Raw genomic sequence first — 27,231 nt, 5'->3', positions numbered from 1 at the left:
ACTTTGTTTTTCTTAGGAATATAAGAGGCTCTCATCACATCTAGTTGAAAACCAAATAAGGTAGAGTAGACTTCACATCCTTTAGGTCTAATAAAATCGGCGGGCAGTTCAACTTTGTTTTTTCGGTTAGTACCGGCTAGTGTCTTATGTTCTGTCAACAAACAATGAGCTAAATCGAGAGATGTAAAAAAATTATGACAGGTGATATTCTGTTCAGACTTTTCAAATTCAATCGCTTGGGTTTTCACTACATTCTCTCCAAGTCGTACTGTTCTGGTTCCTTCCTCCTTTCACAAATACACTTTCATCTTCCAGCACAGGGTCGTTGCACTGTCACAAATTGCCCACAACTTTATTCCGTATCTACCAGGTTTTGATGGGATGTATTGTCGAAATTAACAGCGACCTAGAAATGTAACCAACTGTCCATCCAGGGTCATGCACTATCCTGGAATGTGGCATCCCTGAGAATAATTCATCTCAAAAACTTCTCTCATTCCAATTTGCTACATGACCTATGTTTAAGTCGGGCTGCTGGATTGTCAAATTGCAACGCCCTCAGAACAGCATAGAAGCGGTCGTGAGACATAAATTCACTGAAAGTAGTCGACCGTTCTCAGTATTCCAGAGCTGATGATATCTTCACTTCTTGAATTGTAAACTCCAGTCAGTATACGAACACCAAGAAACTTTTTCATTTCATGAATATCCATATCCACCCATTCCTCGTAAATGATTGAACGTTGCTTGCTAGTCCACGTACACATTTTGTCAATGAGGATACGGGAAAGAACAACATAAAACAAGTTCTCCATTATCTCACTTCCTAACCGAATAACTTAGGTTCCTGGTCTTCTTTCAATACACTCTTCTTTCTCCGCCTGCCAGAAATTCCAACTTGAGGAGCTGTAGCCCATATTTTATTACCATAACGAGAAACAATAAGTCACACTCAAGAGAATTTGCATTAAATTGTTCCTCTCCATCTTCGTAAAGGGATTCTTCATGATATCCATCTTCGTGTAGTTCTGAGTTCCCAGCGATACCTACCACATTATCATCACCATTGGAAGATTCGCACTCACTAGGTGGATTTTCAGAATCAGGAGACTGTTCCAGCATTTCCTCTTTCTCCTAGTATGATAGTTCTCTTCTCCATAACATTTTCAGTTTGTTGAACAGACAATTGTTATGAAATAATGCATCAAAATAAACATATGGATATCACAAGGAGGACTGTTGAACACCTGATGCAACAGATGCTGCGCAGACAGACCTCTGGTTGTTGAAAAACTGCTCTTAACCGCACAGGGCTGCCAGTCCCGTACGGGAGCAAACGTGCACCAACACTTTAACACAAAGCCGCAGATAAATTTTTTCAAAATTGTGACTAATTTAACAACTTAGGGAAAGCCATAAAATTTCATTAAAATATACATAGTTACTAATACCGAAGGTATTAAACATCACGGACGGACCTCTGAAGCCCTATGGAAGGTAAAGGGTTAAAAGTGTCTTCCACTGAAGACAAAAACGATTTCATAATTCTCGCTTTTTAAAAATTATTTCACAATTGTCATTTCTTGAAGACACCCTAAGGGCATTCGCGTTTAATTACTGCTTCTACTCAGTAACAAATTTTTTGGAACTTCTGAAATAAAATAGGTTCGGAAAAATAAAATTCAAACTCGGCAACTTCAAGCAGAACTCGCTCTTTTGTAGATAAACCCAAAAATCATACTTTAATATTACTATTAAATTTTATTTACTTTGTGAGTGTGTGTGTGTGTGGGGGGGGGGGGGGGATGGGAAGCGTGTGTAAAATTTATATTTGATAATATTAAATGATTTTTGGCTGGATGAATAAACAAGTAAATAAATATGAATATTACGTTAGAAATGTTTGATGAGTTGGGTCATCAATTTCAGCATGCTTGCGTACACGTTCCTTTGCCCGGTTACCTTGTGAATTTCTTAACTACGATCTTCATCTCACAGACTGTTAAAGAACGTTTTCGCCCATGTGTTCTTCGAAATGACAGAAAAAAATTGCACTGAATGTGGAGTATGTGTAGTAGTCTAGTGATTGAGAATATGAAAACGAAAACTCCAGAATACATTTTCACTCTGCAGCAGAAGATGCGATGATTTGAAGCTTTATGACGGGGTAAGCCTGTGTGGCGGACCGGGATACAAGCCTGGGACCTTTGTCTTCCGCGAGCATATGCCCACCGAGTGAGGTATCCAAGTTTGGAAGGTAGGAGAGAGGTACTGGCGGAAGCACAGCACATGTGCAGATAGCTCAGTCATAGACCACTTGCTCGCAGAAGGCAAAGGTCCCAAGTTCGAGTCCCGTTTTTGCGCACTGTTTTAATCTGCTGGAAGTTTCAAAACATAGCCCATTAAAGTGATCGGTCGTTTTGCATATGGTATGGGGCAATGCACCGTGATCTAAATAAACACACCTCCTTCGATAGCTGCTCCCACCATTTTAATTAGTCACCCGCAGAAGCTTGCTGAGGGTCTGCCACTACAATCTGCCATTCATGCATTGAAACAGACTCAAGTTGAACAGAAAAATCGCCCTGTCGATCCAAAAATTAGTGCGTTACTTTAGTTTTTCGCGGACTTGTACATTTTGAATTTGCTTATGGTTGAGGAACCAGGACACCGTCACTACAGAGACTTCCTCTTAGAGTTTAGCGTATAGTGAGCCATCAAGAATTCATCCCCATCACAATGTAATCGCGCTGTTCTTTATCCTCCTGCTCATAATAACAATAATAATAATAATAGTAATCATCATCATCATCATTATCATCAGCTATTTACCATCCACTGAAGGATACAGCCCTCCATCAGGCTATTCCATACTTTACTATCTTCAGTTTTCCACATGTCCTGCTTGCTTCTTTGTTAACATCCATCTTCTGTTAGGTCTTCCTCTAGATCTTCACTTACCAAGAGCAATCAACCACAACCTATCACCTCTAATTTTATCTCATATGCTCAACCTACCTCCATTTCAATTTCTTAGCAGTCACTATTACGACCTCAGCTACTGTCTTTTCTCTTATCCATTTGTTTGTCTTCCTGCCTCATTCTTGTTATGTCTAACGTGCGTCTTCCCATTACTTGTTGAGAAAACCTGAAGTTTTGTCGTTTTCCTCTTTTTAACGTCATGTGTCACTTCCACAAGCTGCTACTAGCAGTACACACTGGTTTCAGACTATCTGCTCAAGACCCATTGGGGATTTACTTCTGAATACAGCATTAGTTTCCGAATGCACCGAAGCTATTTTTACTCTCTTTATTTTTTTAAGTGACCAACTACTTGTCTTTTTTTCAGTTGTCCTAAACGCACAAATTCACACAATTGCTTCTATACTCTCCATTTCCTCCATCCCGGCATACTGATTGTACATTATTTTCTTCTTACCGTAAATAATCTTCAAGTCTACATATATATTTTTCCTGTTCAGTTTGTCCATCCTTTCTAAACGTCTTCTGTATTCTTAGCAAACAAAGCAATGCTATCTGTAAATCGAAGGTGCTTGACGTAAAATCCTTTGGCACAAACTCTTTCTTCATCCCAGCCTAATGATTTGAAGTCTTCTTCCAACGATGCAGAAAACAATTCTGGTGTATGGTGTACTGAGGTACCATACAAGAAGAGTGTGCGATGGTTAGTACCAGAAGTACCGTGGACTTCCGTCCTCGGCAGTAACAGCGCTGCATGCAAACCAATCACGCTACCCGCGAGCACAGCCCCTGGAATAGGCAGCGCCACCAGGAAGAGGGATGAGCGCTTAGGTAACCGCGAACGAGCAGAAGTTGGCAGCTGCAAGTTGTAAGTCAGTCCGAGTCTTGCTAGGGAGTTCCTGCAGAACGTTCGTCGTGTCTGAAAGTCGTCTGGTGAGATAGAAACAGTGGCCGACATATAGACAGTGGTTAGCCTTCAGTAGAAACAGAATAGTGAATAGAATTATCGTGTATGGATAGAGACTGCCTGCCTAGAGATTTAACTGAGTACAGATAGTTTGGAACTGTTCCTCGAATAGTACCGTGATTGAAGATTAGTTTTCTTATGACGTTAGTTCAAAGAATAATTTTTAGGTTGTGTCTACGGAACTGTAGTCAACGCAGGACAGATAGGCTAACTTGCATTCTACAACTGCTGTAATCAGTGTTCCAAAAGATGAATAATATATTTAACTATTCACTATTTTGTGTTACTGTTATAGTGGGTGTACTGCCCTAGAATCCACGTAGCCATCATAACAGGACACCTTTATTAGTCTTTGCAGCAGCACCGAGATTTTCATTAAATTGGATGCCCTCAGTCCACAACATGGTGAAATCGAATAACCATATTTTCTGAATTATGAAATTTTCGTTCTCCTGATGTAACTGAGTGGAAGCTGTAGCCTTGTATACGTTTTGCACCAGTCTCATGTAGGTACATCTTGTTCTGTGGTTGCTGTCAACATAGATTTTATTGCTAAAAAAACTTTCTCATAGACCATAAAACCCCTACAAAGTGATGGGGTGGTTGTTACTCGTCTCTTATTTCTACGACCTCTGTGACAACTTGTACACCCTACACGGTCCTCAGTGCTATAACCATTTCAAAGCAGGCTCATTCGTTTCTCTGGTTAAAGTCTGAAGTTTCTACTAGAGATTAATAAGTACTTTTGTACAAATCGTTGTGAGTACACTAATGGGTCTATAATTCTTTGCATCTCCTCTGCTCCCTTTGTTCTGGATTACAATAATTACTGCATTGTTACAAATATCTGGTATATTCCTCTTACGTAAACATTACCTGAATAATGACGCAAATTATGGTTTCACAACCTCTCCCAATGCTCTTATCATATCTTTTGTAACCCCAACATTCCCAGACTTCATTTCCTTCATGCGTTAAAGTGCGTTCTCAACTTCTTCTTGGTGGTTCTTCCGAAATGGTCATTGTCACACTCTATCACCTCAGTGTTCGTTACCTTAGAACTACTATACAGATTTTTGAAGAAACTTCGTATGCCTTTATTAGGGTGTCCTGTTCGTCGTAATAGTGCCATCTCACATCCTGCCGTAATGGTTATGATGTCTACCCATCGTAAGTGCCTGCCTCATTTTCTTCATAATGTCGTTGTTATTGAATTTATGCCTTATAAACTTCTCGTTGCACTTTCTGACATCTTCTCGTAAATATTCCTGATTTCTTCATAACACAGTACACACTCCCATCTCTGATATGCATTCGAGTATTTCGGGACCACCGGGATGAAACTTCCCGCATTCCCAAAATATCCACGACAATGTCATAAGCACGATAATGGCAGATTCCAAACGTGATTTCAATGTGCTGCAACATTGTTCGACGATCCTGCAAAATCGTGTAGTCAATTGCAGTCACTGTTTCGTCAGTGGCAATGGTGACAGGTCCTTGGCGCATCTTCCACACTCGTATTTCCACGTTTGAAGTCGGACACCCAGTTTTTCACTGTTGCATAAGACAGAGCACTGTCCTTAAGGGGACCACACCCTGCCTATCGAACCCATGTTAATTTAGGCAAGTATTTGACTCATTTCTGAAAAAACCATTTGATGCAGGACCTTAATATTTTTACTGTATGTTACATGATGCTAATAGAGTCAACTGTACTAAAATCTTCTTTATCCATGTTATGGTTTTTAAGAAATACTTTTTTAAATTTATTAACAAAATATATTAAGTTTTTTCTGCAGAAAATATTGTTTGTGAACTTCCTAATGGGGGAATGTTAATGAATGTAGTACCAGAGGTGGCTTTTTATCTTATGCAGAGTCTCTGAAAATTTAATTCGTTTACCCATGATAGTTTCTGATATAATGGGGCATATGCACTGAAAATTTTAGTTTACGGGAAATTGACTGTAAAGAAAAAAACTTTTGAAATTTGTTAGTTACAGTAAATTAAATCTGTGCTGCTGCATAAGATGGCCCTTCTTTGGCCTCTAGCAGGTCTTCCAGCTTCTTTTCCACCTTCCTGGATGTTTGTCTTGCCATATTAGACGCAGACCTGTCTGCATCGGATATCCTCATTTTATCGCAGTGTTGCAGCCCAGTAATCATATGTTCACCATGATTAATTTCCAGTTGTTTCAGTACCCAACACTTTCCAATGTTACCACAATTGAATGTAATAACAGCATCATGAACTCCTAGTTTCATTGTATGCATGCCTACAAATACAGTTTTAGGAAGGCGGTTCCAAATTATGCTGTTGAAACATTCATTTGGGTTCTGTGTCTGCTCATGCAGACATTTCCTTAGAAGATCAGGATGAGCCAAGTCTCTGAAAATAGGTTTAATTGCTGTAGTAACAGCAGCAGGAAGAGAATGCTGGTGAGAATAAGATTCTCCAGTTGCCTGAGCCCTATTGTATTTGCATCACGAATTTTCTCCTGATGGACACAATCCATGACATGACTTATATTCAGTAGAGGACTTATGGAAGAATATGGCCCAAACATCTCTCTTCATTGCCTCCAGATTTTCTTTGTTTCTCCTAATTGCCTGCCCATGGTATACCTGCAAGTTTTCTATAACAACTACTCGCAATCACACTTGAACAAAACTAACCGTGTGTTTGAAAGCGTGTTGTTTACAAACAGCAGAAACAAAAGAATACCGACCGTTGCATTCCAAGGATGCCAACACACTCGGGAGTAAAAAAAAAAAAAAAATCCTAACGTGCAATGTAGGGGATATGAAGATCTAAAATATATGCAGAAAAGTGGGTGACAGAAAAGTGGGCGTGGCACATAAACACGCCACGCGGGATTAGCCGAGCAGTCTAGGACGCTGCAGTCATGGACTGTGCGGCTGATCGCAGCGGAGGTTCGAGTCCTCCCTCGGGCATGGGTTTAGGTTAAGTAGTGTGTAAGCTTAGGGACTGATGACCTTAGCAGTTAAGTCCCATAAAATTTCACACACATTTGAACATTTGAACACATAAACACACGTCGTAGGAAAATGCTCTTTAAACGCTGAAAAAATTTTTTTTCAGCAAAATCCTTTTCAGATTAATTAAATAAAACCTTAATCTATCGAAAAATGACGAAAACCGAAAATAGATTTTTTTCGACCTGATCACGGTGTTGTCCCCCTAAGTGTATTCCGCATGTCCTCCGAAATTTCCTTGGGCGTCATTCCCTTCAAATGAAGATATTCCATCACAGCACGGTTCTTGATCTCTCGATGTTCGCCATTTCGCTTACACTACGGTATACAGTGCATCCTAGCGGCAAAACTAACGACACTGGAGCCGCGAAATTTGACTTGCGTACCAACAAAGGGTCACCATAAAAATGGGTGGTATTGTTTGTGAGAGATTTTACAGTAATTATCTCGAGCTAGAAACTTTTCGACCTCCCAACGTACTCGTGCAGAGCGGCGTTGTTCGATTCCTCCTCCCCCCTGTCCGCTCTTCCCTTTTCATTACTAGTCATGGGCCGGCCAATTGCTCACGGCTAAGGCGTGAGCTGCAGCCAGCTCTCGCACGATCGGATCGGTGAAGAGGCCTGGCCTAGTGAAAACATTTTCGACAGTTCCCACTCTACTTGACGTCACGAACCGGCGTTCCCGGTATCCGCCTGTTTCCTTCCACCTCTGCTAGCCCCTTGGTGCTGGTTGCAGGCTGTTCCCGGAATCGCCGCGCTGGCTGGCCAGCCGTGGGGACCACGAGCGCTGCCTGGTGTCGTTGCGGGAGATCGCCCGCGTCAATGGCACGGCGGTGCCGCCCGGGGCGCTCCAGCAGCTGCGCCACTCCAGCGTCGGCCGCGAGAGGTCTCTCGGCGTCGCCAGCCTCTTTTCCAGTTGGAGGCTCATCCTCAACACGCTGCTCATATCCACCTGCAGGTGACATAAACTTAACTCTTATCTAAACATCACATTTCCGTTTATGTATGACCCTTCCCATCACATCACAAATAATGTTCACGTAAACCTTCTCTCTCACGGAACAGTTAACACTTTATGATACATAGCATGATGTCTACATCACCACATAGTGCCATCTACAAGTTTCTGTGTTAGAGTTCAACAGCCTGTTGAAACAGAGCAGAGAGTGATGAAAAGTTTTCGTCACAACAACATATGTTTCTGCTACCTTTAACGTAACTGCAACTGGCTGGGATCAAATACTTGAAAGTCAATTAATGCACCAAACTTCATATAAAGTTACTGAATTTCATTGATATAACGCTATAAATAATATTCTTGAAATTACCCACTTAAATATTAATATATCTGCAGAAAGTGAAGCAGTAGGTGAACCCGTTGAACATGTACTTGACTTGACTGATCTGCATCGAAAAGATGATCCGCTGCTGTTGCTGTAGAAAAGAAGATCCAAATCCGGGTATAACAACAACTGACCAAATTGAGCAATTTGCTCACACTAATTTGTGCCACATATTTTTTTTCTTTTTCTTTTAATTTCGAAGAAATATACTCCCGTCTTAAAGCTATCCAGATAACGAGTAAGCGACACTACATCAGAGCTAAATTGTTACATATTTACAAATGAGACCGGCACAAGGGCCACCTCGGAAGTTCAAGCAAATCTGGCATACAACACTTGTCCCGCAAGGGCATTACACACATTAAGTTACAATGTCGGCGTTTATTAACAGCAGAAAATTAATGAAATACAATGAAATTTGACATATATCAGAACAGAAAATAACATAGTATGAATCGTAAAATAAAATGCAATTAGGCGCCGTCCGGAGTGGCCGAAAAAAAAGCGGTTCTACGTCCTTCAGTCTGGGACCGCGCGACCGCTACGGTCGCAGGTTCGAATCCAGCCTCGGCCATGGATGTGTGTGATGTCCTTAGGTTAGTTAGGTTTAAGTAGTTCTAAGTTCTAGGGGACTCATGACCTCAGAAGTTAAGTCGCATAGTGCTCAGAGCCATTTGAACCATTTTTTTGCAATTAGGCAGTAAATGAATCTTGTTAAAGAGCATTCCCATTCACAATGTAAATGGTCAGATATGTAAATATAACAACACATATTGCATTTAGCGGATTACATCAGAAACATCGAATGTAATTTTCTCCTAGCATGTTTCCTACTTTCAGAAAAATGTACTTCATTTCAAAAATAACAGACTTTCTAAAAACAGTCTAGAAGTTCCTTGAAACACCAGAGGTTGAAAATACTGCTTTAGTTCTAAAGTTTTTTTATAATCACACGACCGGTTTCGGGCTCATATAAGCCAATCTTCCTGTGTTGTACTGGAAATACCAAGAGATGGGAGATAATTTTCAGACGCAGCAATACACATAAAAAACAAAAGATTTCATACAAAAGTTATACAAACATTTCAAAACCGCCGGTTTGGCTAGGTGCTGTGAAACCTATGTCAGCCGCACGCGGTAGCCGCTCGGTCTAGGAGTCCTGTCACGCTTCGCGCGGCTTCCCCGTCGGAGCTCCGAGTCCTCCCTCGGGCATGGGTGTATGTGTTGTCCTTAGTGTAAGTTAGTTTAAGTTAGATTAAGTAGTTGTGTGTAAGCCTAGGGACTGATGACCTCAGCAGGTTGGTCCCAGAGGTCCTTACCACAAATTTCCAAACCTATGTCAGTGCGAAAGTGACACCAAACACTACGGAAGCCTGCCTGGGTTGGGAAATATACAAATAACATCAGGACACTTACACTTGGTGCTGTGGCCTCCGAGCGCCGCGGTGGACGTGCACTAGCCGCGGTGTGCTACCTATAAGCGCACAACAGGGAGTAGCGGGTGCGAAAGAGCCAGCAAACTGGTAAACCAGAGTGGCAAAAGTGCTGCCATCCATTGACGGACCGAAGAACGCGGGGCCACTAGCCCGGCTGTACACAATTTGAGTTTGTGGTTTACATTTAAAATGAAATGGGTTCAAATGGCTCTGAGTACTATGGGACTTAACATCTGAGGTCATCAGTCCCCTAGAACTTAGAACTACTTAAACCTAACTAACCTAAGGACATCACACACATCCATGCCCGAGGCAGGATTCGAACCTGCGACCGTAGCAGTCGCGCGGTTCCAGACTGAAGCGCCTAGAACCGCTCGGCCACCGCGGCCGGCTTTAAAATGAACAAAAAACAAGAAAAATACATAAGAAATACACGAAATAAGAAAAAGTGCATTATGCCTTGTAAAGGAGCGTATTGAACAGGTCAGTACAGAACTATCGTAAAACTGAGGTGTAGCAGCGATATAAAATTTATATATAAACCATAAAGCGCAATGAAACATTCCTTTTACATGAGTGGCAAACAAGTTTTTAATTTAGTGGGGATTTATAAGTGGCAATGTGGAACAACGCGCCACAGTCATCACTTAAAAGAACATACACATGTGCCACTTCCATTTACAAGCTCTCGTTACTGACCAACAGGGAAAGTAGCGAAACCTTACAGTCCGTACTGTTAGAAAGTAATATGCCAATTAAATGCAGGCAGCAATAGCCCTAAAAGGACACGTTAAAACTGGGTCAATTTAAAACCTGCTAACCAACAGTCGACAATTAATTGAGGTTTACATAAGACCTGAGGTGGATTTTACATAATGAAAGACAGGTAAATTTTTAATTAGTTGAGGCACAGATAATGCCGCAACACAATAATGCACCGTTGTCATAGGATAAATTGGAAAACATGCAAACTTCTATTAAGAGACGACAATTTTACAGTTTTGTAAAATGAACTGGGCGGACCTTGCGGACCTCACTATAGGAAACAGGCTTACATTCGTTAAGCCTATTGAAGGCTACAAAACTAATGGCAAAAACACTGACTCAGTTAAGAAATATACAGGGTGTTACAAAAAGGTACGGCCAAACTTTCAGGAAACATTCCTCACACACAAAGAAAGAAAATATGTTATGTGGACATGTGTCCGGAAACGCTTACTTTCCATGTTAGAGCTCATTTTATTACTTCTCTTCAAATCACATTAATCATGGAATGGAAACACATAGCAACAGAACGTACCAGCGTGACTTCAAACACTTTGTTAGAGGAAATGTTCAAAATGTCCTCCGTTAGCGAGGACACATGCATCCACCCTCCGTCGCATGGAATCCCTGATGCGCTGATGCAGCCCTGGGGAATGACGTATTGTATCACAGCCATCCACAATACGAGAATGAAGAATCTCTACATTTGGTACCCGGGTTGCGTAGACAAGACCTTTCAAATGCCCCCATAAATGAAAGTCAAGAGGGTTGAGGTCACGAGAGCGTGGAGGCCATGGAATTGGTCCGCCTCTACCAATTCATCGGTCACCGAATCTGTTGTTGAGAAGCGTGCGAACACTTCGACTGAAATGTGCAGGAGCGCCATCGTGCATGAACCACATGTTGTGTCTTACTTGTAAAGGCACATGTTCTAGCAGCACAGGTAGAGCATCCCGTATGAAATAATGATAACGTGCTCCATTGAACGTAGGTGGAAGAACAAACTAAAATGAGCTCTAACATGGAAATTAAGCGTTTCCGGGCACATGTCCACATAACATCTTTTCTTTATTTGTATGTGAGGAATGTTTCCTGAAAGTTTGGCCGTACCTTTTTCTAACACCCTGTACATGTATGGCGTAAAGTAATCAGGGGCCAGAGAAGGAAGAGGGGCTGGACACTGCTTCAAAAAAGAAAAGTTATTCAGGAGGACTGCGTGCTTAAACGCAGTTTGCTCGTTCAAAATGCCAGACAGATCATGGCAAATGATGCGGATGATTTCTGTCTTCTAAAATGTTTAAAACCGGGCCCTTACGTTGAGTATGTAGAACGCTGCAATTGGCGGTGATCCTTCCGGTGGTTAGTGAGAGCAGATTTGGAATTGTTAATATCCTGATGCTCTCTCAACCGTGTGTTAAAAGGAGCGGCCAGTTTGGCCTATGTATGCAGAAGGACATCACTAGATGCAATACATGCCCGATTGTACATAGCGATTGTGTTCTCTGGTTTTGTGGTACTTCAATAGGTGCCCGACCTTATGCGGGGTGAAGAAGGCAGGTATAACCCCCTTTTTTCTAAGCCATTTGCCAATCCTGTCCTGTTAAAATTATCATTATTAGTAGACGGAAGGGTAATCCCATACAATCATTGGAAGCGGCTTTCGAATGCATTTGCTGATGAAGAACATCAACAACATTTGACTGGTAGCCGCTAGCATGTGCTATGAATTTAATGGTATCCAACTCGGACTGGTAATTTTCTTTTGAGAGAGGGACTCTGGCCGCGCGGTAAGGCATAGCATGAACAGCTGCAATTTTTTGCTGCTTTGGATGAACTGAAGAGCAATGAATGATAAAACTAGTCATAGTTGGTTTTCTAAATATGTTAAAGTGGACATTACTGTCCTGCAAAGAAATTTCCAGATCTAAGAATAGGAGTGTAGAGCCAGTGTGGTATTCTATCTTACACAGAATCCAGGGGATCCCTTGAAAATAAAACAACTTTACAACTGAAGCGGTATTTTCAACCTCTGGTACAATGCTCAGTTGCGGATGTTCGTCCAACAGGATTGTTTGTGCCTTAAAATAGTTTGTTTATGTATTGTAACCCCCCATGAACCATGGACCTCGCCATTGGTGGAGAGGCTTACGTGCTTCACCGATACAGATAGCCATACCGTAGGTGCAACCACAACGGAGGGGTTATCTGTTGAGAGGCCAGACAAACGTGTGGTTCCTGAAGAGGGGCAGCAGCCTTTTCAGTAGTTGCAGGGGCAACAGTCTGGATGATTGACTGATCTGGCCTTGTAACACTAACCAAAACGGCCTTGCTGTGCTGGTACTGCGAACAGCTGAAAGCAAGGGGAAACTACAGCCGTAATTTTTCCCAAGGGCATGCAGCTTTACTGTATGGTTAAATGAAAATGGCAACCTCTTGGGTAAAATATTCCGGAGGTAAAATAGCCCCCCATTCGGATCTCCGGGCGGGGACTACTCAAGAGGACGTCCTTATCAGGAGAAAGAAAACTGGCGTTCCATGGATCAGAGCGTGGAATGTCAGATCCCTTCATCGGGCAGGTAGGTTAGAAAATTTAAAAAGGGAAATGGATAGGTTAAAGTTAGATATAGTGGGAATTAGTGAAGTACGGTGGCAGGAGGAACAAGACTTTTGGTCAGGCGAATACAGGGTTATAAATACAAAATCAAACAGGGGTAATGCAGGAGTAGGTTTAATACTGAATAAAAAAATAGGAGTGTGGTTAAGCTACTACAAACAGCATAGTGAACGCCTTATTGTGGCCAAGATAGACACGAAGCCCACGCCTACTACAGTAGTAGAAGTTTATATGCCAACTAGCTCTGCAGATGACGAAGAAATTGAAGAAATGTATGATGAAATAAAATAAATTATTCAGATAGTGAAGGGAGAGGAAAATTTAATAGTCATGGGTGGCTGGAATTCGGTAGTAGGAAAAGGGAGAGAAGGAAACATAGTAGGTGAATATGGATTGGGGGGAAGATATGAAAGAGGAAGCCGCCTGGTACAATTTTGCACAGAGCACAACTTAATCATAGCTAACACTTGAGTCAAGAATCATAAAAGAAGGTTGTATACATGGTAGAAGCCTGTAGATACTGATAGGTTTCAGATAGATTATATAATGGTAAGACAGAGATTTAGGAACCAGGTTTTAAATTGTAAGATATTTCCAGGGGCAGATGTGGACTCTGACCACAATCTATTGGTTATGAACTGTAGATTAAAACTGAAGAAACTGCAAAAAGGTGGGAATTTAAGGAGATGGGACCTGGATAAACTGAAAGAACCAGAGATTGTACAGAGTTTCAGGGAGAGCATAAGGGAACAATTGACAGGAATGGGTGAAAGAAATACAGCAGAAGAGGAATGGCTAGTTTTGAGGGATGAAGTAGTGAAGGCAGCAGAGGATAAAGTAGGTAAAAAGACGAGGGTAACAGAAGAAATATTGAAGTTAATTGATGAAAGGAGAAAATATAAAAATGCAGTACATGAAGCAGGCGAAAAGGAATACAAACGTCACAAAAATGAGATCGACAGGAAGTGCAAAATGGCTAAGCAGGCATGGCTAGAGGACAAATGTACGGATGTAGAGGCTTATCTCACCAGGGGTAAGATAGATACTTCCTACAGAAAAATTAAAGAGACCTTTGGAGAAAAGAGAACCACTTGCATGAATATCAAGAACTCAGATGGAAACCACAGTTCTAAGCAAAGAAGGTAAAGCAGTAAGGTGGAAGGAGTATATAGAGGGTCTATACAGGGGCGAAGTACTTGAGGACAATACTATGGAAATGGAAGAGATTGCAGATGAAGATGAAATGGGAGATATGATACTGCGTGAAGAGTTTGACAGATCACTGAAAGACCTAAGTCGAAACAAGGCCCCAGGACTAGACAACATTCCATTAGAACTACTGACAGCCTTGGGAGAGCCAGTCCCGACAAAACTCTACCATCTGGTGAGTAAGATATATGAGACAGGCGAAATACCTCAGACTTCAAGAATAATATAATAATTCCATTCCCAAAGAAAGCAGGTGTTGACAGATGCGAAAATTACCGAACTATCAGTTTAATAAGTCATGGCTGCAAAACACTCACGTGAATTCTTTAGAGACGAATGGAAAAACTAGTAGAAACTGACCTCGGGGAAGACCAGTTTGGATTCCGTAGAAGTATTGGAACACGTGAGGCAATACTGACCCTACGACTTATCTTAGAAGAAAGATTAAGGGAAGGCACACCTACGTTTCTAGCATTTGTAGACTTAGAGAAAGCTTTTGACAATGTTGACTGGAATACTCTCTTTCAAATTCTAAACGTGGCAGGGGTAAAATACAGGGAGCGAAAGGCTATTTACAATTTGTACAGAAACCAGATGGCTGTTATAAGAGTCGAGGGACATGAATGGGAAGCAGTGGTTGGGAAGGTAGTGAGACAGGGTTGTAGCCACTCCCTAATGTTATTCAATCTGTATATTGAGAAAGCAGTGAAGGAAACAAAAGAAAAATTTGGAGTAGGTATTAAAATCCATGGAGAAGAAATAAAAACTTTAAGGTTCGCCGATGACATTGTAATTCTGTCAGAGACAGCAAAGGACTTGGAAGGGCAGTTGAACAGAATGGATAGTGTCTTGAAAGGAAGATATAAGATGAACATCAACAAAAGCAAAACGATGATAGTGGAATGTAGTCGAATTAAGTCGGGTGATGCTGAGGGAATTAGATTAGGAAATGAGACACTTAAAGTAGTCAAGGAGTTTTGCTATTTGGGGAGCAAAATAACTGATGATGGTCAAAGTAGAGAGGATATAAAATGTAGACTGGCAATGGCAAGGAAAGCATTATTGAATAAGAAAAATTTGTTAACATCGAGTATAGATTTAAGTGTCAGGAAGTTGTTTCTGAAAGTATTTGTATGGAGTGTAGCCATGTATGGAAGTGGAACATGGACGATAAATAGTTTAGACAAGAAGAGAATAGAAGCTTTCGAAATGTGGTGTTACAGAATAATGCTGAAGATTAGATGGGTACATCACATAACTAATGAGGAGGTATTGAATAGAATTGGGGAGAAGAGGAGCTTGTGGCACAACTTGGCTAGAAGAAGGGATCGGTTGGTAGGACATGTTCTGAGACATCGAGGGATCACCAATTTAGTATTGGAGGGCAGCGTGGAGGGTAAAAATCGTAGAGGCAGACCAAGAAATGAATACACTAAGCAGATTCAGAAGGATGTAGTTTGCAGTAGTTACTGGGAGACGAAAAAGCTTGCACACGATAGAGTAGCATGGAGAGCTGCATCAAACCAGTCTCAGGACTGAAGACCACAACAACATGTATTGTAATTAGCTTTTTTGTTAATAACATGATAATTACACTTCACACAGACAGGAAAATGCTTTGCAATGACATAGCAAGAATCGTATTAATTTAATGTGGCTTTTTAGTTACAAATAAGATCCGATTTAAAATGTGTGTCCCAAACAAAGATCGTAAACATATTTTAGCGATTTTAAGTAAATAGTATGGTTTTAAACATTCCTACCAATTACAGTGCCTGCTTAAGGCAAAAGGAATATATTGTATAGGTTTATTTCATCATAAAAGTTCCAATGATGTAGTATTACCTTTATTGCCCATATTTTTCTATGCTTGGGATTATTGTTGATATGTTATTAGCCTTTCAGCTAATCAAATGTGAACAAGAATCTGGTGGTAATAAACTTTAAAGAAGTGGAAAAGGTAATAGCTGTTACGTTTCAGCGGACACTAACTCCATTACTCTGACAAAGTCTAGGAAGTGTCCATTACACCTACTTGAATTCCACAAGTTGCCCTTCAGGTGAAAAAGCTCTTACACATACACTATCTGATCCACGGCGCCCAGACACGCTATCTAAAGCGAAATTGACGACTAGATGTCACTAGAGGCGTACTGGCCAATATACAGGGTGCGCCAAAAAAATGTATACACACTTTGAAGCGTCACAGAAAATTTATTTCCCGTTCTACAATGTTAAATTTCTGGAAATGGAAAGCTTAAAGACCAATTGGAAAAATAAATGTACTTTGCAAATGTGATTAATGTTAAAACTGGTGGCCTTCAGCATCAATACATTTCTGAGTACGAGTCAGCAGTGATTCCGTACATTGTACCAAAGTGTCCAATGAGATTTCTGCGCACACCGCCTGAATCTCATTCCAAAGTGAGTCCAGGTTACGTGGTTTACGTTTGTACACTTCGTCTTTTACTGTGCCCCATGAGAAGAAATCCAGTGGCGTGAGGTCTGGAGAGCGTGCAGGAAACTCGATTGGTCCCCTGCGTCCTATCCACTGGCCTGGCACATTGTGATCCAGGTATGCTCGTACGTCCCTATGATAGTGCGGCGGGGCGCCATCTTGTTGGAAATAAAACTGATCATTACTGTATAATGCACGAATTGCAGGGAATATGGAGTCAGCAAGCATTGTACGTTTCTCCAGTAACAGTACCTTCAAAGCGGAAAGGTCCAATGAGTTCCCTTGCAGACAAACCATACCACACATTTACACCAGGCAAATTCACAGCCTTTTCAACTGTAATGTGAGGATTATCTTCAGCCCAGTACACACAATTGTGCCTATTGACAGTTCCATTAAGTTTGAATTGGGCTTTATCCGACCAAATTATGCTATCCATAAATCCCGGTTCACGTCTCACCATCCCCTGAACCCATTTACAAAATTCTAACCTTCGACCTGTATCGTCGTCACTTAGCTGTTGCACCAGCCTTGGAATATACACACGAAACTTGCCTTACTTCAGAATGCATAGCACACTACTAGCACTTACATTACTCTCACGTGCCGCTTGCCTTGAAGATTTTTGAGGCGAACGCTGAAACAGTTCCAAGACCACAGTTGTCGAATCATCACTTGTAGCTGAACGAGGTCGCCCTGATCGACCTTTATGCACATCACACACTGTTCCACGAATTTCGAATTTGTCTCGTAGACATGTAATTGTTAACCTTGAAGGTGGTTCTGTACCATACTCACTTCTCCACTGTCTTCGAACCGCAGCTACATTCTGAAACTTCCAGTACCACTTAATTATCTGCTTCCGCGCTTCAAAGCTCAAACGCACTCCGCCATGTTGCAGTTACTTCCTTGTCACTGCTGCCACCTAATGAAGAAACATAACATTACTTTCTTATAGATATTTAACCTTGTAGAACGGGAAATAAACTGTCTACGACAGTTCAAAGTGTGTATACATTTTTTTGACGCACCCTGTATAAGGACGTGGGGAGTGATGTGTTGTTGGTAGAGTAGCAGTAACAGCAGGCAGGAGAGCTCAGTGACTTCGAAAGTGGACTAGTCATTGGACTAGTCACCTGAGTAACAGATCATCAGGGACGCTTCAAACCTTCTAAAGCTGCCCAAGTCGATGTTGGTGAAGTGATGTGAAACTGAAACGTGAAGGAACAACCACATCTCCACCAAGACCAAGCAGACTACATGTACTGACAGACTGGTACGACATAGAATTGCAGAGGGTGTTTGTAAAAGATCGCATGAAATCAGCAGAAGGAATCACTCGCGAATTCCAAAGACAGCAGATAGCACACAGAGAGTGCGTAGGTAGTTAAAAGGAATAGGGTACAGTGGTCGACCAGCTGCTCATAAGCCACACATTCCCGTGGTCAGCGCTAAGTGACACATTAGATGGTGGAAAGAACAACGCTGTCGGCCACTGAATGACTGAAAACAAGTAATGAGCGTATGGCATTGGTGGCCGGGAGACCGCCGCTCCATAAGTTCTTTAATGCCACTACGACGACTTGTGAGTAAATGAGGATGAAATGATGATGAAAGACACACAACACCCAGTCATCTCGAGGCAGAGAAAATCCCTGACCCGCTGGGAATCGAACCCGGGACCCCCTGCGCAGGAAGCAAGAACGCTACCGCATGACCACGTGCCGCGGACACTGAAAACAAGTGATTTGGGGTGATGGATCACGCTGTACACTGTGGCAATCCGATGGATAGGTTTGATTTTGGCGAATGTCTAGAGAACGTTACCTTGCGTCATGTGTGGTACCAACAGTAAACTACGAAAAGAGTTATGTTTAAGGTAAGGAAGTGTTTTTCGTGGTTAGGCCGTGATCCCTTGTTCTGCTGAAGAAACCGCTAAATGTGAGAGGACTTCTGCTTAAGATAACGCTAAAGGTGGGTGGGTGTAGACGCATTTCCTGAAATGGCTGCTCTACTCCCATTCCTGATCAGAACCGAGCGGAACACCTCTGGGTCGTTGATTTCGCTCCAGACCCCAGCGTCCAGCATCAAAACCTTGTCTACTATCGGCTCTTGAAGAAGAGAGAGCCGCCATTCCTCCGCAGATATTCAGACGCAATGAAAGTGTTTCCAGCATAGGTGAAGCTGTCATAAAAGTGATCATAGACACACCCATATTAATTTCCACCAGTAGGTGTCTGGATACTTTCGATTAGATAGCGTATTTGGAAAGCAACAAATGTGTGCGAGAGTTTTCATTTTCGTCTTAACTCCTCGTTTGAATCAGCCCACCCTAATACTTACATTTTTGTAAGTAGCTTAAGAAGTATGCAAATATAGTGTTACTGTCGACTAAATGGTGTCCGCTCTGGTTTGGTACCAAAAGCTGATAAGAAAGACAAATATATATTTCACCAGAACGAATCTGTGGAACAGTGAAATGGTGAAACTTCTCTACTTGAAGTGTGTGCTTCGTGCTAAATGTTATAGCTAGCTTGCAGTATCTTGTGAATAAAAGTACTTCCAATTGAAGCTCGCTTTTTGTTACTTTATTTTCTTAAATTAACTTTTTGTCATCTAATCAGTTAAAGTATTAAAAATAACATTTTACGTATTTTTAATAGTATAATAGAAATATTATATAACTCTTTAGCTTAACATTGCTACATTCCTTGATAGAGCTTAAAAACGTGTTGTGGGAGTGGCCAAGACAAAATCATAGATCTCTTGCTAGTTGTGCAGTTCTTCCACTGGCCGTAAGGGCAGCTTTGCCTAAATTGCCGAGTTCAGGTGTTGAGCAAGTACGTGGACAAGTAAAAAATTCAATGCTTAGCTTGCTGAGATGGTGTTAATATAAACAAAATGTTTGACGTACGTTCACGCAACTATATTAACAAGATAGGTAAAATGTCAACTTTATCTGAATCACAGGTTTTTTTTCATACTGCTTTTTTAAAGCAGTCGTGCTGTGTACGGTATTTTGTTCAAATGGATAACCTGTAATATCGGGCCTCCATGAAACTACATGTTTTTTAGGTGGCTTTTCGTCCACGGAAATTTATCTGAAGTTGTCGAACATTTACAAGGAGAGTGCTCATTCGTTATTCACAGGTAAGGAATGCAAATGAACATCCTTCTCTTGAAGGTGATCCAAGTGAAGCTTGTCCCAGAACTGCGAGCACAGAGGAAAACAGGAAGACAAGCCTAATATGGTACTCAGCGATAGTAGATTAAGAGAGTAAGGTGTTTGTATCAGAAGAAAGAATAATAGTACAGAGTATAGTTCATTTTTCGTAAAGAATAGAAAGCTTTATGCAGAACGGCTGCTGCAGCTGTTGAACGTTGACCAATGCATAAAAGAAATTCTGCGAAGAGTTAAAATTTTTTTTAATAAATTTCCTAATTTCCTGCACCAGTTTCTTACTGTAGATGAATTGCGAATTCACAAATTCACACAGTAAACGAAGCAGTCGTTGAAGTAGTGGCTGGAATCATGTTGCCCAATAGCAGAGAAAGCGAAATTGATTTCATCTGCTAGGAAGATTATGCCCATGTTTCCTGAAATCGAAATGGGTTATTCTTACTGATAACCTTTCAGAGAATAAAAAGTTAGCTAGCAGATACGAGGGTGATTTGAAAAGTTCTGCCGGCCGGGGTGGCCCTGCAGTTCTAGGCGTACAGTCTGGGACCATGCTACCGCTACGGTCGCAGGTTCGAATCCTTCCTCGGGCATGGATGTGTGTGACGTCCTTAGATTAGTTAGGTTTAAGTAGTTCTAAGTTCTAGGGGACTGATGACCTCAGAAGTTAAGTCCCATAGTGCTCAGAGCCATTTGAACCATTTTTTGAAAAGTTCTCGGAATCACCACGAGAAGTCAGCGCTAGCACAACGAGTTGTTTACATGATATTCATTGGATTGTTGTCTGTAAACACATGCCACGCCAGTGCTCTTGAAAGAGAGCAGTGGTGGTGACGTAGCTCTGTTGTTATTCCCGTGTAGTGATTTGCGGCGATGGAAAAAAAAAATCAAGATTCGAGCAGTGATTAAGTACTTCGCAAAGAAAGGTATGAAAGCAAAGGACATTCATGTTGATTTCCAGAATACACTGGGGGACTCTGGTCCTTCATATTCAACTGTTTCCAAGTGGACAAATGAATTTAATTTTGGTCGGGAGAGTTTAGATGATGATCTGCACAGTGGTTGGCCAAGCTGTGTCACTACTCCAAAAATCATTGCACAAGTGCACAAAATGGTCATGGAGGATCGCCAACTGAAAGTGCGTGAAATTGCTCGTGAAATGAAAACATTATCTGCAATATGTGTGCCGTGACTCTTGACATCAAGACAATGCGCACCCGCACACATGTGTCGTCACCATGGCAGAATTACACAAACTAAGGTACACTCCTGGAAATGGAAAAAAGAACACATTGACACCGGTGTGTCAGACCCACCATACTTGCTCCGGACACTGCGAGAGGGCTGTACAAGCAATGATCACACGCACGGCACAGCGGACACACCAGGAACCGTGGTGTTGGCCGTCGAATGGCGCTAGCTGCGCAGCATTTCTGCACCGCCGCCGTCAGTGTCAGCCAGTTTGCCGTGGCATACGGAGCTCCATCGCAGTCTTTAACACTGGTAGCATGCCGCGACAGCGTGGACGTGAACCGAATGTGCAGTTGACGGACTTTGAGCGAGGGCGTATAGTGGGCATGCGGGAGGCCGGGTGGACGTACCGCCGAATTGCTCAACACGTGGGGCGTGAGGTCTCCACAGTACATCGATGTTGTCGCCAGTGGTCGGCGGAAGGTGCACGTGCCCGTCGACCTGGGACCGGACCGCAGCAATGCACGGATGCACGCCAAGACCGTAGGATCCTACGCAGCGCCGTAGGGGACCGCACCGCCACTTCCCAGCAAATTAGGGACACTGTTGCTCCTGGGGTATCGGCGAGGACCATTCGCAACCGTCTCCATGAAGCTGGGCTACGGTCCCGCACACCGTTAGGCCGTCTTCCGCTCACGCCCCAACATCGTGCAGCCCGCCTCCAGTGGTGTCTTGACAGGCGCGAATGGAGGGACGAATGGAGACATCTCGTCTTCAGCGATGAGAGTCGCTTCTGCCTTGGTGCCAATGATGGTCGTATGCGTGTTTGGCGCCGTGCATGTGAGCGCCACAATCAGGACTGCATACGACCGAGGCACACAGGGCCAACACCCGGCTTCATGGTGTGGGGAGCGATCTTCTACACTGGCCGTACACCACTGGTGATCGTCGAGGGGACACTGAATAGTGCACGGTACATCCAAACCGTCATCGAACCCATCGTTCTACCATTCCTAGACCGGCAAGGGAACTTGCTGTTCCAACAGGACAATGCACGTCCGCATGTATCCCGTGCCACCCAACGTGCTCTAGAAGGTGTAAGTCAACTACCCTGGCCAGCAAGATCTCCGGATCTGTCCCCCATTGAGCATGTTTGGGACTGGATGAAGCGTCGTCTCACGCGGTCTGCACGTCCAGCATGAACGCTGGTCCAACTGAGGCGCCAAGTGGAAATGGCATGGCAAGCCGTTCCACAGGACTACATCCAGCATCTCTATGATCGTCTCCATGGGAGAATAGCAGCCTGCATTGCTGCGAAAGGTGGATATACACTGTACTAGTGCCGACATTGTGCATGCTCTGTTGCCTGTGTCTATGTGCCTGTGGTTCTGTCAGTGTGATCATGTGATGTATCTGACCCCAGGAATGTGTCAATAAAGTTTCCCCTTCCTGGAACAATGAATTCACGGTGTTCTTATTTCAATTTCCAGGGGTGTATATACACCATATTCACCTAATATGGCTCCGTCAGACTTCCATCTCTTCCCAAAACTGAAATTTTGTCTTGGTGGACGAAGATTCATTTCAGACGAAGAATTCATAGCCAGAGTTGACAACTACTTTGCAGGCCTGGAGGAAACTCATTTTCAAGATGGTATCAAAGCAGTCGAACATCGTTGGACTAAGTGCATTAATCTACAAGGAGACTAAATTGAAAAATAAAAAAGTTTCAGTGATGTAAGTACTTTTTTCTATTCTGTTCTGAGAACTTTTCAATCCACCCTCATATTTTGCAAACGTTTTGGACACACTGGAAAAAAAAAGTGATAAGAGGTCTGGACTGCTAACCAGAAATCATCTGTCTTCAGGGCGGCACACTTGCCCACTAGGTGCTTTGAACATGGGAAAAATTAGGACTTTTAATTACGTATTGTTAGGACATCCACCTACACACTACAGTGACGTGCATGTAAGAGAGCGGGCGGTAGGGTGATATGCATTGGCAAGTGGCTGCATACAATGTGACGCTCCAGCCTGCGGTGGCATTTTGCCACATCTGCCTGTAGTGTGCACTTTGGGTGCAAGTCGAACATTTAGCGCTAACTTTTATGTTATGTTATGCATGAGGGTCAGTCAAATGAAAACCGAACACCCACCACATCAGGAGCATGTAGTGGTTCCACTCAAAAGTATTACCACACATGTTAAGACAGTTATCCCACCGGGAGATGAGAAGTTCAATTCCTCTTTCGTAGAACGCGGTCGACCACCGACGGATGCACAACACACCCACATTTGCAATTCCACATCTGACTGAAACTGACGTCCACCCATGTCTTTCCTCAGGTCGCCAAAGATGCGAAAATCATAGGGTGAAAGATCTAGACAATACGGAGGATGTTACATTGTTTCCCAACAAAATTGTTGAAGCATAGCCGTCATCTGACTAGCAGTATGGGGATGGCGTTATCATACAACAAGATGATTCTGTCCGACAGCATTCCTGGCCATTTAAACTTTATAACACATCACAGTTTCTTCAAAGTGTCTTCATAGCACTGCACATTGATTGTGGTTCCATGCTCGAAGAACTGAACCAGCGGAGAGCCCTGGTAGTCAAAGAAGAAAGTCATCATGACCTCACTGGAACTTGTGAGAACAGCTTTGGATTTCTTTGGCAGGGTGGGGTGTGTATGTGTGTGTGGGAGGGGGGGGGGATATTTCCACTGTTTGCTTTACTGATTGCCCTTGTGCTGTCAGAATGCTGTCGGATGGAATCATTCTGTTGCTTGATAACGGCCCCCTCCCCCTTCCCTGCCAAAAGGTCGAAGGCTATGTTTCTGCAATTTGATTAGCAAACACTGCAACATCCTTCATACAGCCCGGGTCTTTCAATCTGTGTTTTTCACATCTTCACCAACCAGAAGAAATACAAGCATGGATGTCAGTTTCAGTGAGACATGGAAGTGCAAAAGTGGGTGCAGTTGTGCATCCTTCAGCAGTTGACCACGTTCTGTGAAACAGGAACTGATCACCTCGTTTCCAAGTGGAATAAAAGTTTTAACACTTTTGGTGACTACTCTTGAATGGAACCATTCCATGGTCCCACTATAGCAGGTGTTCGGTTTTCATTTGACTGCCTCTTATATGTTGGAAGTACTTAGCACCATGTGTTCATGATGGGTAGCATGAAGTAAATGCAAGTATTACATTAAGAAGTGGGCAGCAATAGTTTTCGGAGCATTATACTTTTCTGGGTAGAAACAGAAAGACTGGCCTGATACGCTCGCTAAACCCGCTGGGCAGAACAGGTAATAGGATTGTGGAAAGGGCCAAGGGTTGAGGTCAGTTTCACCTTCTGTTGTCATTTATTGTAATTTAATAACCTTTACAACCAAAGCGACACATAGCCAGACCTTTACTGAATGCAACTCTTTCACTGCTGAAGGCCTCCAAACAAGAAATCTTAACAAATCAACAAGTTAAAAATCCAGTCATGATATCAATAAAATAACTTTAAAAAAAAAAAACAGCAAACATACGCAAAGTGCAATACAAATGGCTGAGAGCCAAAATTAAATTTCAAAATTGTAGAATATATTACCATAGACTTTTAAAGGCAGAAGGCCAGAATGTTTAACAACAAGAAATCTTAAATATCAACAAAATTAAAATGCAATTAAAAAGGTAAGTCAAATAAATTTAAAAAATGTATCATGGCTACATGGATAGCCTTAAGGCCAAGCAGATGGAATATACATATGCAAGGTGCAATACCAATGGCTGAAGGCCACAATTAAGTTTCAAAATTTTAAAATATATTACCATAATCTTTTACAGGCAGAAGGCCGCAATGTTTAAGCTTGAAAGATAAATTTAAAAATTAATTTAGCAAAATTTTTAAAAAAAGTAACAATAAGCCTTGAATTTAAAGTAGCTGACAACAGATAATTAAACACCGGTGTCACTCAGAAGCCTCCAGGGAGGTCGGTCTGCCCTCGTTCACCTAGGCAAGACAGGTGGTGAGCCCAACTATACTTGATCCATCAGAACCCAACCAGGGGACAGCCACGGACCGACCGACACAATGACTCACTTCCCGTCAATCAGTACATGAGAACTCAAACCATAAAAGGTTACAAACATGATAATCCACAATGGAGTATGTATTAGATGGCAAATTACACTCCATGTTGGACAGCGACAACATGGTGAGGACAGGATGCTGCCTGAAATAACGCCAGTGGCCAGGGCAGGTAACTGGAACACTAATGGCCACTAGGCAGAAAATTCCACTGGTACACTTTAATTTGAAACACGGTAATATAGTTAACTTCGCCCAAAAGAACACTGCCTGAATTTACATCAGTGTCCAGGGCAGGTAACCAGAACACTAACAGCCACAAGACAGAAAACTCCACTGGTGCACTCAAATTGTAGTCGACCAAAATGGTTAATTGTACTGCATGGCGGCTAAATTTCAGCAGTAGAAACACTCAGTGTTGCTCACAGGAGAACCTCCCCAACAGCAAACCACCGAAATGAACCACCGCAACATGAATGTATGTGACTTGGGTAATTGAAACCACTACCGTATTTACTCGAATCTAAGCTGCACTTTTTTTCCGGTTTTTGTAATCCAAAAAATCGCCTGCGGCTTAGAATCGAGTGCAAAGCAAGCGGAAGTTATGAAAAATGTTGGTACGTGCCGCCCAACTCACTTCTGCCGTCGAATCTATGTAGCACTACGCAGGCATGCTTTGTAGGCACAAAGATAAATACTGGCGCCAAAACCTCTGCGTCAGTAAATAAATTAAAAAAAAAAAAAGTATAAGACGAGCTTTTTTTCTCCGCCGCAAGTTTCGACCACTGCATTTTCATACATTATCCAACGAAGTAAATACAAATTCCGTATTGTTCATCTTCGAATGTAGCACAATTTCAGTGTACTACGAAAATCTGACTGGCAAGACTGTTTGGGATGTTTGTCAATATGGCCAACTCTACGTTCTGAATTTTTTCCTATCTGTGAGAAGAGATGGTTGCTAATAGGAACCTGATGAAATTTGAATCACATACAGTATTCTCTTCACCATAAGAATAATATGAATATAAACATTTTGCCATGTATTCTTTCGTGTTTGCTGCTATCTCATTTAAATCCTGTCTGCCTAATAAACTACGAAACTAGAGTGAGACAACAGCAAACGCGGAAGAATATACGTATCGTGTCGTGTTTATATTCGTATTATTCTTATGCCTAATAGTGATACAGTCAGAAATGAAGCACAGCAAGTGACTAGATTTTTAAATCTAAGATGACTCTAATTTCTGTGCAGAATTTGATGTAATAAAGAAGCGGCCGCAAAGATTTTCAAACAGAGAAAAATTTTCGCGTAACTCTCGTTCATAACATGTTCTATCATATGCAGTTTATTATTTGATTCTTGTTGATCATTATCAAAGAAAGCAGCAGTGTAAGTAACAACAAATAGCAGTCTCTTGCCATTGTTTCGTTAATGAGATGATTCCTCTTTTTTTATTGTACACGGCGGTAGCGCACACAAAAGCAAGCCATGCCGCGAACCGCGACAGGCCGTAAACACACACTATCAGAATGCGACAAACAATGCATGACACAGTGCAGTAATGCATTTTCAGCTTAAGAGTGACGCAAACACCTATAACAAAGAAAACGGCACTTATCAGATCAAAGCAAAATAAGCAATCGATTCAAACCAGACGAAGCACGTGAAAAAGGAAGGGTACCCGTATAAATTGGGACGGAGCGCCTGACGCATAGCAATGGCTACGTGGTAAAGCTTAACTGCTAAGCTTACGATTCGAACCAAACTACTGTAGCTATATCGTCATTCATTCGACCTAAATTGTGTCTCATATTGCAATGGACCAACTTTGTTTCGATTTGGAGGTGCGGCCTAAAACTTTTCTGTCCCCTTGAATTTCGAGTCTCAAATTTCAGGTGCGGCTTAGATTCGGAAAATTTTTTTTTCCTTTATTTCGAGTGACATTTTTCAGGTGCGGCTAAGATTCGAGTGCGGCTTAGATTCGAGTAAATACGGTACTCAA

General features: G+C 42.2%; 1 protein-coding gene across 1 annotated transcript in view; it reads left to right on the top strand.

The window, feature by feature from the left end:
• LOC126188547 (solute carrier family 22 member 7-like) overlaps window positions 1–27,231 on the top strand; it is a 172,560-nt gene that overhangs the window by 62,257 nt on the left and 83,072 nt on the right. Inside the window, exon 6 of the mRNA XM_049930150.1 lies at window positions 7,684–7,905. Within this exon, the coding sequence (XP_049786107.1) occupies window positions 7,684–7,905 (222 nt within the window). The remainder of the gene's footprint in view (window positions 1–7,683; window positions 7,906–27,231) is intronic.

The sequence above is a fragment of the Schistocerca cancellata genome, chromosome 1 (assembly GCF_023864275.1).
Source record: "Schistocerca cancellata isolate TAMUIC-IGC-003103 chromosome 1, iqSchCanc2.1, whole genome shotgun sequence".
Taxonomy (NCBI): Eukaryota; Metazoa; Arthropoda; class Insecta; order Orthoptera; family Acrididae; genus Schistocerca; species Schistocerca cancellata.
This window is presented reverse-complemented; position numbering and strand designations above follow the sequence as displayed.